This window comes from Microcaecilia unicolor, chromosome 1 (assembly GCF_901765095.1).
Source record: "Microcaecilia unicolor chromosome 1, aMicUni1.1, whole genome shotgun sequence".
In the NCBI taxonomy this organism is placed as follows: domain Eukaryota; kingdom Metazoa; phylum Chordata; class Amphibia; order Gymnophiona; family Siphonopidae; genus Microcaecilia; species Microcaecilia unicolor.
In genome coordinates this window covers 18,084,601-18,098,667 of record NC_044031.1, presented here as the reverse complement: position 1 = coordinate 18,098,667, position 14,067 = coordinate 18,084,601, and the positions used below count along the sequence as shown (strand labels likewise).

The following is a 14,067-nucleotide window of genomic DNA, read 5'->3' as shown; positions in this document are numbered from 1 at the left end:
AGCTGCTGTTGAGAGACATTTGGAAAAGTGCCTGCATGAACCTTAGGAATGGTTTAAGACAGGCCTCTGAGGATAAACCAGATAAAGAGTGTCCCTAACTAGGGAGAGTGGAAAGATGGCGACCTGAAGCTCGTACACTCAATGGCCCAGCTCTCCTCTGAAGTTCTGTCTCTGTTTACTTGAAATTTTCTCCCTGCAACTGCAGTTACCTTGAGAGGAAGGGGACAATCAGGGGTCAGCCACCGATGGCCACAGTTTTGTCCCCTGTGCAGCAAGTGTGGGACCGCTGCGCGATGAGCTGCCCACAGATGACTGGGTTGGCAAGTCCTTTGATTAGCGCCAGCGAAGGAGTGTCAACGCTCTTGGACCTGGAAACAACTTCATCGTTCCCGAATCATTTAACTACCATGTCCAAAGGAGTGGAGGAATGAGTTAGGAGTCCATGCTGAAACGAAAGTCGTTTACAGCTGAACCCGAGTCGGTGGTGCCACTGCTAAACCCGTAAGAGCTCTCAGCTTGGAGTTTTCAGCTCCCGTGGAAGTTACATTGAATATCATCTGGAAGGTGCTCCAGGGCCTAATGGTGGTAGTAAATAACTTTGCTTCAGATATAATCTTATTAGTGAGCTACATGGATAACCTAATCGAACCCTTTGAGAAAGAAAAATTGATACAGCAAATGAAGTTCTACAGGAGTAGGAAACGGTTAAGATTTTGAAATTTGAACAAAATGATTATTATTACAGATGATTAATATTGAGATTGTTGTTTTCCCAGAGTTCCAGGTATGACTCCTAAAGATTTCCTCAGAAATATTTCCTGAAAATGTTTTATTTTCCTTTGTAATGATTCCTCTTAGTAGTAGTATAAAATATTAATTCAAAAGGAGTGAAGCCTGTGAAACTGGGATTACCGTAATCAGTGGGAATTGGATTAGAGACTCAAGTGTTCGCATTGTTAAATAAATTTCTGGTTTTATAAAAAGTTTGAAGTATAATATGCTATGATTACGGCATTGTTAATTGTTTGGTCAGATAATCTGATACGTCTCGTTTCTCGATTCAGAATGTTACCAGTACTTTGTACTCTATTGAGCTGTATTGAAATGCATGTCATTTGTCTTGATTAACAACGCTTAATAAAGACTTCTATAAATTAAAAAAAAAAAAAATTCTGGTTTTAAAAGAGAAAAAATGAAATTAGGTGTATTATTTCTACTAATATTGGACAATAAGTATGTTTCCAATGAAATAAATTGAATACACACCGTTTTGGGTTTGAAGAAGCCAACCAGACGATCAATGTGGAATCATGATTCAGATAAATAATAACTGGGGATAATCAGGTTAATACCAAGTTTTTTTCTGTTTACTGTTGTTTAATTGACCTCCTTGCATCGTCATCGTGGAAACCAGGCTGCGGAGTACTGCAAGGATCACCACTATCACCGATCCTTTTCAAACTCATGATGACTTCACTAGCCAAGACCCTATCCACCCAAGGCCTCAACCCATTTATCTACGCTGATGACGTTACATTATACATCCCATGCAAACATGATCTGGCGGAAATCACCGACAAAATCAAGCTATGCTTAAACATCATAAACTCATGGGCAAATGCATTCCAACTAAAACTAAATACAGAAAAAGCACACTGTCTCATCATCTCATCCCAATATAATACTTACAAACCAACAAACATTAACACCCCAGGATACACCCTACCTGTCTCAGACAGCCTGAAAACTCTCGGAGTACCAATCGACCGTAACCTATCACTAGAGACCCAAGCAAAATCCACCATAAAGAAAATGTTTCTCTCAATGTGGAAACTCAAACGCATAAAACCATTCTTCCAGAGGGAAATATTTCGTAACCTGGTACAGTCCATAGTACTAAGCCACGCAGATTACTGTAATGGAATCTATGCGGGATGCAAGGATCAAATCATAAAGAAACTTCAGACCGCCCAAAACACAGTAGGTAGGCTTATATTTGGAAAAACAGCTCTATGCTCGTGTCCAAGATCCAGTCTTACCAGCTCTACACGAGCATACACATGCGGAACAATGTGCGGCAGTTGGCGGGCTTGGTTGATGCTCTTCCCCCTGAGCAAGCCAAGCCTTTTCAGGAGGTGGTCAGGCAGCTGAAGGCGTGCAGAAAATTCCTGGCCAGAGGAGTTTATGACACTTTTGATGTTGCGTCCAGGGCCGCTGCTCAAGGTGTGGTGATGCGCAGGCTCTCATGGCTGCGTGCCGCCGACCTGGAGAATAGAATCCAGCAGCGGATTGCGGACTCGCCTTGCCGTGCGGACAACATTTTTGGCGAAAAAGTCGAACAGGTGGTAGAGTCTCTCCACCAGCGGGACACCGCATTCGACAAATTCGCCCGCCGGCAGCCTTCAGCTTCTACCTCTACAGGTAGACGATTTTTCGGGGGAAGGAAGACTGTTCCCTACTCTTCTGGCAAGCGTAGGTACAATCCTCCTTCCCGACAGCCTGCGGCCCAGGCTAAGCCCCAGCGCGCTCGCTCTCGTCAGCAGCGTGCGACTCAGCAAGGCCCCGCGGCGCCCCAGCAAAAGCAAGGGGCGAGCTTTTGACTGGCTCCAGCAGAGCATAGCCGACATCCAAGTGTCCGTGCCGGGCGACCTGCCGGTCGGAGGGAGGTTGAAAGCTTTTCACCGAAGGTGGCCTCTCATAACCTCCGATCAGTGGGTTCTGCAAATAGTCCGGCAGGGGTACACCCTCAATTTGACCTCAAAACCTCCAAATTGTCCACCGGGAGCTCAGTCTTACAGCTTCCAGCACAAGAGGGTACTTGCAGAGGAACTCTCCGCCCTTCTCAGCGCCAATGCGGTCGAGCCCGTGCCATCCGGGCAAGAAGGGCTGGGATTCTATTCCAGGTACTTCCTTGTGGAAAAGAAAACAGGGGGGATGCGTCCCATCCTAGACCTAAGGGCCCTGAACAAATATCTCGTAAAAGAAAAGTTCAGGATGCTTTCCCTGGGCACCCTTCTCCCCATGATTCAGCAAAACGATTGGCTATGCTCTCTGGACTTGAAGGATGCCTACACACATATCCCGATACTGCCAGCTCACAGACAGTATCTGCGATTTCAGTTGGGCACACGCCACTTCCAGTACTGTGTGCTACCCTTTGGGCTCGCCTCTGCGCCCAGGGTGTTCACAAAGTGCCTAGCTGTGGTAGCAGCGGCACTTCGCAGGCTGGGAGTACACGTGTTCCCATATCTCGACGATTGGCTGGTAAAGAACACGTCCGAGGCAGGAGCCCTGCAGTCCATGCAGATGACTATTCGCCTTCTGGAGCTACTGGGGTTTGTGATAAATTACCCAAAGTCCCATCTTCTTCCAGTGCAGAACCTCGAATTCATAGGAGCCCTGCTGGATTCTCGGACGGCTCGCGCCTATCTCCCAGAGACGAGAGCCAACAACTTGTTGTCCCTCGTCTCCCGGGTGCGGGCGTCCCAGCAGATCACAGCTCGGCAGATGTTGAGATTGCTGGGCCATATGGCCTCCACAGTTCACGTGACTCCCATGGCCCGCCTTCACATGAGATCTGCTCAATGGACCCTAGCCTCCCAGTGATATCAGGCCGCTGGAGGTCTAGAGGACGTGATCCACCTGTCCACGAGTTTTCTCGAATCCCTGTATTGGTGGACGATTTGGACCAATTTGACTCTGGGACGTCCCTTCCAAATTCCTCAGCCACAAAAAGTGCTGACCACGGATGCGTCTCTCCTGGGATGGGGAGCTCATGTCGATGGGCTTCACACCCAAGGAAGCTGGTCCCTCCAAGAACGCGATCTACAGATCAATCTTCTGGAGTTACGAGCGATCTGGAACGCTCTGAAGGCTTTCAGAGATCGGCTGTCCCACCAAATTATTCAAATTCAGACAGACAACCAGGTTGCCATGTACTATGTAAACAAGCAGGGGGGCACCGGATCTCGCCCCCTGTGTCAGGAAGCCGTCAGCGTGTGGACCTGGGCTCGCCGGTACGGCATGGTGCTCCAAGCCACATATCTGGCAGGCGTAAACAACAGTCTGGCCGACAGATTGAGCAGGATTATGCAACCTCACGAGTGGTCGCTCAGCTCCCGAGTGGTGCGCCAGATCTTCCAAGCGTGGGGCACCCCCTTGGTGGATCTCTTCACATCTCGAGCAAACCACAAAGTCCCTCAGTTCTGTTCCAGGCTTCAGGCCACCGGCAGACTGGCGTCGGATGCCTTCCTCCTCGATTGGGGGGAGGGCCTGCTGTACGCTTATCTTCCCATTCCTCTGGTGGGGAAGACTTTGTTGAAACTCAAGCAAGACCGAGGCACCATGATCCTGATTGCTCCTTTTTGGCCGCGTCAGATCTGGTTCCCTCTTCTTCTGGAGTTATCCTCCGAAGAACCGTGGAGATTGGAGTGTTTTCCGACCCTCATCATGCAGGACGAAGGGGCTCTTCTGCATCCCAACCTCCGGTCCCTGGCTCTCACGGCCTGGATGTTGAGGGCGTAGATTTTGCCTCTTTGGGTCTGCCAGAGGGTGTCTCCCGTATCTTGATTGCTTCCAGGAAAGACTCCACTAAGAGAAGTTACTTCTTTCATTGGAGGAGGTTTGCCGTCTGGTGTGACAGCAAGGCCCTAGATCCTCGCTCTTGTCCTACACAGACCCTGCTTGAATACCTTCTGCACTTGTCTGAGTCTGGTCTTAAGACCAACTCCGTAAGGGTTCATCTTAGTGCAATCAGTGCATACCATTACCAAGTGGAAGGTAAGCCGATCTCAGGACAGCCTTTAGTTGTTCGCTTCATGAGAGGTTTGCTTTTGTCAAAGCCCCCTGTCAAGCCTCCTACAGTGTCATGGGATCTCAATGTCGTTCTCACCCAGCTGATGAAACCTCCTTTTGAGCCACTGAATTCCTGCCATCTGAAGTACTTGACCTGGAAGGTCATTTTCTTGGTGGCAGTTACTTCAGCTCGTAGAGTCAGTGAGCTTCAGGCCCTGGTAGCCCAGGCCCCTTACACCAAATTTCATCATAACAGAGTAGTCCTCCGCACTCACCCTAAGTTCCTGCCAAAGGTCGTGTCGGAGTTCCATCTGAACCAGTCAATTGTCTTGCCAACATTCTTTCCCCGTCCTCATTCCTGCCCTGCTGAACGTCAGCTGCACACATTGGACTGCAAGAGAGCATTGGCCTTCTACCTGGAGCGGACACAGCCCCACAGACAGTCCGCCCAATTGTTTGTTTCTTTTGATCCCAATAGGAGGGGAGTGGCTGTAGGGAAACGCACCATTTCCAATTGGCTAGCAGATTGCATTTCCTTCACTTACGCCCAGGCGGGGCTGGCTCTTGAGGGTCATGTCACGGCTCATAATGTTAGAGCCATGGCTGCGTCGGTAGCCCACTTGAAGTCAGCCTCCATTGAAGAAATTTGCAAAGCTGCGACGTGGGCTTCTGTCCACACATTCACATCCCATTACTGCCTGCAGCAGGATACCCGACGCGACAGTCGGTTCGGGCAGTCAGTTCTTCAGAACCTGTTTGGGCTTTAGGATCCAACTCCACCCCCCGAGGGCCCTGTTTGTTCTGTTCCAGGCTACACTCTCAGTTAGTTGGTAATTTTTTTTTTAGGTCAATTTCTGTTATGTCCTCGCCGTTGCGAGGCCCAATTGACCATGGTTGTTGTTTTGAGTGAGCCTGGGGGCTAGGGATACCCCATCAGTGAGAACAAGCAGCCTGCTTGTCCTCGGAGAAAGCGAATGCTACATACCTGTAGAAGGTATTCTCCGAGGACAGCAGGCTGATTGTTCTCACAAACCCGCCCGCCTCCCCTTTGGAGTTGTGTCTTCCCTTAAGAGTTTGTCTTGCTACATACTGGACTGGCCGGCTCGAGCCGGTTTCGGGCGGGAAGACGGCCGCGCATGCGCGGTGCGCGCGGGCGCGCGAGGGCTAGCAAAGGACTTTGCTAGTGAAGATTCCGATTGGAGGGGCTGCCGTGGACGTCACCCATCAGTGAGAACAATCAGCCTGCTGTCCTCGGAGAATACCTTCTACAGGTATGTAGCATTCGCTTTAATTGCATCTAATTCTTGCATTACTTTACAGAGCTCTTGTTTTAAAGTAGATAGCTGAAGACAGATAGGACAAGCTTTAAGTCTCCAGATGATTGGCCTTGAAACTAAAGCATCACAATTACTGCAGAGAATAAAAGTCATCCTGGTTGGTTGAAATGGGTATGAACAGGTGTACTATGTTGGAGTAACAGCCTGCAAGACTGCCTGTGTATGATTGAGTAAAGTTAATGAGGTTTGGTTTGTCTATAAATGAGTGGACAACCCTGGGGTGGGTGGGATTATAAGTCCCAAAGTGTCAGCTAAATGCTGTTATCAAGGTAATGCTCTAGTTGAATGGACCCAAATGGTCCAGTCTGAGCAAGAATTTTCACTTGATTTAACTTTTAAAACTGCCCTAGATATTGCTAACTTTCCTTTTAACTAAGTCTAAATATTCCCAATAATTATAGCAGTTCCTCTCTATCAGAGTTTGGCAGGAACAGAAAGAAAGCCAGAAAGAAAGAGAGAGAGAGGTTTCACAGTGCTAATTAAAATTATTAAATTATTAATAAATTATTAAGCAATAAGCATTAAAATTTAAAGAGATTATCAGGTAGCTCACCTAAAAAAACCAGCTAGTTGAGAAGTTTGGGGATTTAGAGGTCAGAATTAAACCTTTCCTTTGCAGGAGTTTTTGGTTCTGTTCCAGCACCTGCAAAGTTAGAAGTAAGTGGTATTCCTTATGTTTGAGGCCAACCCTGCCTCCAGCTGTGGGGGTGCTTATCTCCCAAAGTGTCAGCTAAATGCTGTTATCAAGGTAATGCTCTAGTTGAATGGACCCAAATGCATTGCCAAAAGCAGTAAAAACTACGCTCGACCACCTAAATTTTTGGAAAGCACTAAAGACAGACCTGTTCAGAAGAGCATACCCCACCGACCCAACATAAAAATGACTGTTCACTTGCAACACAATGCAACCAAAGACCGTAACAAACATTACCTGACTCTTCTTCCCCCTTTCCCTCTCCCCAATTGTACCTACCATACATGTACCTCATTCTAGCACAATATCACTTTGTATTCATTCATACAATGTATCTGTTCAGACCGTAATCGGCTAATGCTGTTAACGGTTATATGTAAGCCACATTGAGCCTGCAAAAGGTGGGAAAATGTGGGATACAAATGTAACAAATAATAATAATAATAATAGTCTTGTTTCACTCTCCCTATTTTGTGGTGTAAGGAAGAGTATAGAATTACCTGATTGAAATAATTCTTGTGTATTACTTTCTCTGTATTTCTGGCAAGTTATTTTATTGCTTGTAAATTTAAATTCTTATAAATAAAAAAAACGACAAAGGAATGAAAGCTGGATTTGTGAGGGAAAAAACACTATTTCTGGTTCTCCATACATCAGAGAACTCTTTCCTTTTTTTTTTTTTTGAGAACTTTTTTTATTGAAATTTTATCCAATACATTCTGGTAAACAGCCAACTGCACATTTACATATTACTTCTTCATCATTATATCCCTTTCCCCAACTTTAACCCTCTCTCCCTTCCCTTCCTACCCCGGTGGTGAATGAACCTGTTCCATATATTGTTCATAAAGTGTCCAGATTTTGTTAAAGACCAACATGGACCCTCTCCACATAGCTGTTAATTTTGACATTTGGTAAAGGTGGTTCACTTTCCTATTTACCACTTGTATTGATGGTGGTTCCACTTGCCTCCAAGCTCGAGCCAGCCCTAGTCTTGCCGCTACAAAATACTGAACCGCCAGCCTGTGTTGCCAGCTAAGTATTGATGCTGGCCTGAAGTGGAGTAGGCCGTGTTCCGCCCCCCACGGGTATGTCCGCTGTAGAACTTTGTTAACCAATTCCAATACAGCTTTCCAAAAGCTTTCCACACTCTCGCAAGTCCACCAGATGTGATAAAATGTACCTCTGTGGCCACACTCCCGCCAACATTGCCCCGACACCTCCGGGTAGAACTTTTGTATTGGAGAACTCTTTCCATAGTACATGGTGTTATTCTAGTAAAACAATTAGCAGGAGTACAGCTGGATTCACCAGGAGATTTCTTCCATCATTCAAACTTCCTTTGTAAATCTACAATTACTTCATACATCCTGACCCTTCCTTGAGTGGAAAGATGTAGCCGTTTTGGTTCATGTTTATGTCATCTCTAGAATGGATTATTCTAATTGACTTGTATCGTGGCCTCACAAAATGTCAATTAAAGAGATTGCAGTTAGTAGAAAACATGGCTGCCCATTAATTAATGAATAAAAAAAGTCTCACAAAACAGTGGCTTTTACAAGTGACCCATTCTCTGGTCTAGTTACAACTCAGGCCATTGCCTTGTCCTCTGCTGGCTTTGAACTTTGGAAACATTTCACTGCAGCTTAGAGGCTGGAGCCTTCAGGAGGCAGCTTAAGACTTTTTTCTTTGAAGAGACATGAATGAAAAAAATTTCAGATTTTATAGGTTTTGTGATGAGGTATGAGTTTTTATAAACTTCTACATGTGTGGTAATACTGAAGATGTTTTTTATTCAAATTTTTGTGTATTACGGTACAGTTTATCCAATATTATTGACTGATTGGGAATCTGATTAAAGAAATAAATTCCCAAAGTTACAAGATAAATTTTATTCAGAGACACTAAGAGGAGGACTGGGAGTTGGAAATCTGTTACGCTTCTGTATTCTTTATAATGTTTAATTCTCAACTGTAATCTGTAATACCTCCTCTTACTTTCTACTGCAATATTACTCACCTGTATTCTATAATACTCCCTGTACAGTATTATTACTCACCTGTACTCTGTAATACCTCCTCTCATCTGTACTGCAATATTACTCACCTCCTCTTATTCTGTACAGTATTAGTACTCAGTTGTACTCTGTAATAATTCCTCTTGCTCGGCTCTGCTCTAATACCTTGTTTTACTCAGTAAAGTATTATTACTAACCAGTGCTCTCTAATACCTCCTTTATTCTGTTCAGTATTATTACTCACTTGTGTCTGAAGTAAATTCTGTCTCTCTTGTTTCCTGGACATCCTGAACATATGTCTCTTGTTTAATCCTTGATAATATGTCAGGACTTATTTTGTTGTAGCCTGTATTCAGGAATAAAAAATAATATTAGTTGTATTTTCCTTATATTTACAGAACAATAGACAGCAGTAGTTATCAAGGGAGAAGCAAATGATGGTTCTATTACTGCCACCCATCATAAAGCAGAGGGATCTGGGGGTTATTATACCTCACTTCAAGTACTCTGGTAATTGAACATGGATTTAGTGAAGGGAAATCTTGCCTCACCAACCTATTACATTTCTTTGAAGGGGTGAACAAACATGTGGGTAAAGGTGAGCCAGTTGATATTGTGTGTCTGGATTTTCAGAAGGCATTTGACAAAGTACCTCATGAAAGACTCCAGAGGAAACTGGAGAGTCATGGGATAGGAGGTAGTGTCCTATTGTGGATTAAAAACAGGTTAAAAGATAGAAAACAGAGAGTAGGGTTAAATGGTCAGTATTCTTAATGGAGAAGGGTAGTTAGTGGGGTTCCCCAGGGGTCTGTGCTCGGGCCGCTGCTTTTTAACATATTTATAAATGATCTAGAGATGGGAGTAACTAGTGAGGTAATTTTTTTTTGTTTGTTTCAACAATTTTTATTGCTTCCACAACACATATACAACTGGCTCAAATTTTTACATTAACTCAAATACCAAATCTTCAAAGTCTGAGCTAAGCAATAAACTCATCATCAACATTTTACCTTTTATCCCCCCCCCCTTTCCCCACCTATCCCCTTATACTCCCCCCCTCTCCCAGAATTCACATGCCCAATACTGAGCCCACTAACTACAAAAAGGACAATAAATTCATACAATGAACTGTTACTATTGACAAAAATCCCCCCTCACTTCTAGCTCCACCATATACCTAATCCAATTCTACAACAGGTTGGCTCCATCAGGTCCAGACTCTAATGACCCCCACCCTCCCTCCCTCCCCTTACACCTCCACTACAAAAAAAAAAAAGAGTCAAAAGCCATTCAACACTAGACTACGTGCCCTAGATGACAGTGATTGTATATATGGGCCCCATATTAAAAAAAAAACCTGGTCCTTTTCTTCTGGGATGGTCCCACCACCCTACGTTCTTGTAATAAAAGATCATGCAATCTGTTCCTCCAATGCCAATATTCCGGCGGAGCTACACTTAGCCACATATTCATAATCAGTTTTTTCCCCAAAATACATGCCTTATGTAAAAATTGCTGAGCCCCCCTCCGCTGAAGCACAAACAATTCATACTTATCCAACAGAACCCCCAGGGGAGAAAATTGATCCGATTGCCCACTAGACCCTCTAAATACTTAAATATCTCTTTCCAATAGGCTTGTATTAGAGGGCGCTCCCAAAGACAGTGAAACAATGTACCCTCCCCCTGGTGACACTTGGAACAAAGGGGATCTGGAACTCCTCCCAACCTGAACACCTGCGCTTTAGTCATGAAAGCCCTAAACAAAATCTTATATTGACACTCTCTGAGATTTGCATTAATCGATAGCGTAGATACACGGGATACCAACTTTAAATAGTCTAATTCCAAATTCGATCTCTGCAAATCTCGTGCCCAACGTACCTTGATATCCTCTATATCTTTACTAGGCCCTATTTCCCATAATATCTTATATAATCCCAACACTGACAACCGCTCCCCCGGCACCGCCCTAAAAAACTCCCTAACCTTTCGCCCATGTCCACTGCCCAACTTGTCCGAGCTAAGAGTCCATACATAGTGCACTAATTGCTGATATGCAAACTCATGCCTATTATCTATACCCACCCCCAGCGCCCCCAGATTCAACAATTTACCCCGTCTCAAGAACATGCTCCAATCTCGTGATCCCTAGAGACGTCCAGCACCAAAACACTTTGTTATCTGAGCCTGGTGAAAACATAGGGTTACCTTGCAAAGGCAAAAGATCCGAAACATCTTCCGCCAACCCCCAACATCTATTCAGATCTTTTCAAACCTTTCTCAACAGCCCTAACAACAAGCTATTCTTATATTTATCCGGCAACATTCGCCTCGACCCCTGTAATAAAAAATACAGATGATATGGCTTAAAAAAATCTTGTTCCGACCTCCTTGGCATAAAATCTTGCCGGTCCAGCAGCCAGTCACCCAAATGCCTCAACAAGCACGCTTGATTGTATCTCTTAATGTCTGGGACCCCCATACCCCCTCCCTCCAAGATCCGAACAATAAACCCAGTGAAAGCTTAGACTCCCCCCCCCCCCCCCCATAAGAAGGGCCTTAAGAGTTTATGGAATTGCTGTACATCTTTATTCCGCAGGCGCAACGGTAACACCTGCAATGTATAAAGCCAACTTGGAAATTCCACCATATGGAACAACTGGATCTGCCCATATAACGTGAGTGGCAATACCTTCCATTTTCTCATCCACTCCTTGACATTATCCAGCAACCTAGTAAAATTAAGATTGTAAAATGCCGAAGTCTTCAGAGCCACCTGGACCTCCAAATACGTAAAACAATTCAAAGTCCATTTTAATGGGAACGTTCCTCACCCCCACCCCCCACTCCAACCTTACACTCTCCGTAGCCGTCTGAGCCAAAGATTTAGAAAAATTAATTTTGAACCCGGCGAAGTCTCCATATTCCCGAAAGAGTTCCAACAATGCTGTCAATGATTTATTCGGCTCAGTAAGGTGCACCAAAAGATCATCAGCAAAAGCTGATACTTTAAATGTAGTTGAACCCCATGTTACCCCTTCCACTTCTGGGTGCAAGCCGATCTCTCTGATCAACGGATCTAACGTAAGCACAAACAACAGCGGGTAAAGCGGACACCTCTGTTGTGTACCCCTCTCTATCGGAAACAGCGAGGATCGTTTCCCATTAATCCACATAAATGCCCGCGGATTCGAGTAAAGGGCTCCCACCGCATCTCTAAAGAATCCCCCAATGCCCACCTTCTGCAAAACCGCAAACATAAACCTCCAAACTACCTTATCGAACGCCTTCTCTGCGTCAAAACTGACCAACAGAGAAGGCCTTCTCTGCTCTTCCACCCTCTCCAATGAGGCAATAAGGGCCCTAACATTGCTCGCCACTGACCGACCCCTCACAAACCCCACCTGCGGAGACGCTACTAAATCCAGTAGCACCCTAGCCAACCTGTTGGCTAGAATTTTTGCATACAATTTCACATCACAGTTCAACAAAGATATTGGCCAATATGACCCTACTTCCTCTGAGTGTTTACCTGGTTTCAACAAAACAATCATTTTGGCTGTGTTAAAAGTCTCTGGTATCGACCCCACCAGTGAATTAAACAAGTTCAGCAAAGACGGCGTCACCTGCTCCTGTAGTAATTTATAAAAAGCCACACCGTATCCATCTGGACCCGGCGCCTTATGTATGTCACTCTGCTGTAATGCCACTATCAGCTCTCCCTCTGTAATAGGAGCATTGAGAGACTCTCTCTGAGAGGCTGATATCCTAGGCATCTCAATGTTATCTAAAAATACTGTGCTATCTGACATTAGCCCTGTTGGCTCCTTATAGAGCTCTTCATAAAACTTCTGAAAGCTTTCTATTATGTCTCCTGTTGACCTAAGCACTTTGCCCCCGGAATCCCTCACTTGCAGAATTCTAGTTGGACCCCCTCTCCCCCAGGCCAATCGACCTAACAGTGCCCCTGCCTTATTCCCATACATAAAAAGTTGATGCTTATAGTTAAAATGGGATTTCCTCGCTCTCTCATGTAGCAACTCATTTAATTCTCTCTGGGCGGCTAAAAAAAATCAATTTCCTATCTTCTGTCTGAGACTCCCCATATCTAACCGTTTGCACTCGTACCTCCCGTTCTAAATGCAATATCTCCTTATCTCTCATTTCCTTCGTCCACGCCCTACAGGCTATAATCTCTCCTCTCATTACCGCTTTAGCTGTTTCCCAATATAAACTACACTGCTCTACATGGCCACTATTATGGTATTCAAAATCTCGCCACTTATCTTGTAAAAATGTGCGGAACTTCACATCCCTGTACAATTCAAATGGGAATTTCCAGCCCCCTTCCCCCCCCCCCCAACTCCAACTGCACCCATATGATCGAATGGTCCGAAATCCCACAAAAACCCATAACCAACTATTATGTCAACATCTACTCACTTACCCAGAATGTATCTTTCTATAACTATCTAACCAAACTTCCTGTTTCCTCGATTTCTTTGTAACACCAATTGTATTCTCTACCCTGGGATGGCGATGCCATAACAAGTCTTTGTAAGCCACATTGAGCCTGCAAATAGGTGGGAAAATGTGGGATACAAGTGCAATAAATAATAATAATGGCCCTATCTCCGCTGCTAGCGTTCTCGAGAAGAGGGGACCACAGATAAAAAAATAATCAATACATGACTGTGATGAATGAGCCCGTGATAAATGTGTGTAGTCCCTGTTCATGGGGTGCAAAACTCTCCACACATCTATCAGGTCCAAAGTTGAACAAAGGAACGGCAAACCCCGTGAGTAGTAACTCGGCCCATGGCCCCCATGGCCCCCCTGGCTGGTTTTATCTACCAAAGGATCAAACACCATATTAAAGTCTCCCCCAAGAACTATATTGCCCCCTTGATATGGACTCAGCAAGGCAATTATCTCTCTATAAAAGTTTTTATCATAAACATTAGGCGCATATACATTGCATAAGACATACTTACTACCACCCATCTCCACCTCTACCAGTACATACCTCCCCTCTGTGTCCCATTTAACCCGTTATATGTAATTGTAGGCCCTTACGAAAAAGAATCAGTACACCTGCTTTTTTATGACAAGCCGGGGAACCCACTACACTACCCACCCAACCTCTCTGAAATTTGCTGTGATCTGCTGAAGTCAAATGTGTCTCTTGGAGGAATACTATGTCCACTGCATGTCTACGCAGCA

At 44.9% G+C, this 14,067-nt stretch overlaps 2 protein-coding genes across 3 annotated transcripts in view; one reads left to right on the top strand and one right to left on the bottom strand.

Annotated features, from left to right (window-relative positions):
• Positions 1-14,067, top strand: part of LOC115481199 — a 202,175-nt gene that overhangs the window by 139,806 nt on the left and 48,302 nt on the right. The gene's annotated exons all lie outside the window — the stretch shown is intronic.
• Positions 1-14,067, bottom strand: part of LOC115463887 (protein ZNF783-like) — a 37,102-nt gene that overhangs the window by 1,752 nt on the left and 21,283 nt on the right. For both annotated transcript variants that reach the window (XM_030194571.1, XM_030194570.1), the window contains exons 3-4: positions 9,087-9,188; positions 6,685-6,774 (exon numbers count right to left, since the gene is read on the bottom strand). In XM_030194571.1, coding sequence (XP_030050431.1) covers positions 6,719-6,774; positions 9,087-9,188 — 158 coding nt within the window. In that variant the 3' untranslated portion in view covers positions 6,685-6,718. The remainder of the gene's footprint in view (positions 1-6,684; positions 6,775-9,086; positions 9,189-14,067) is intronic.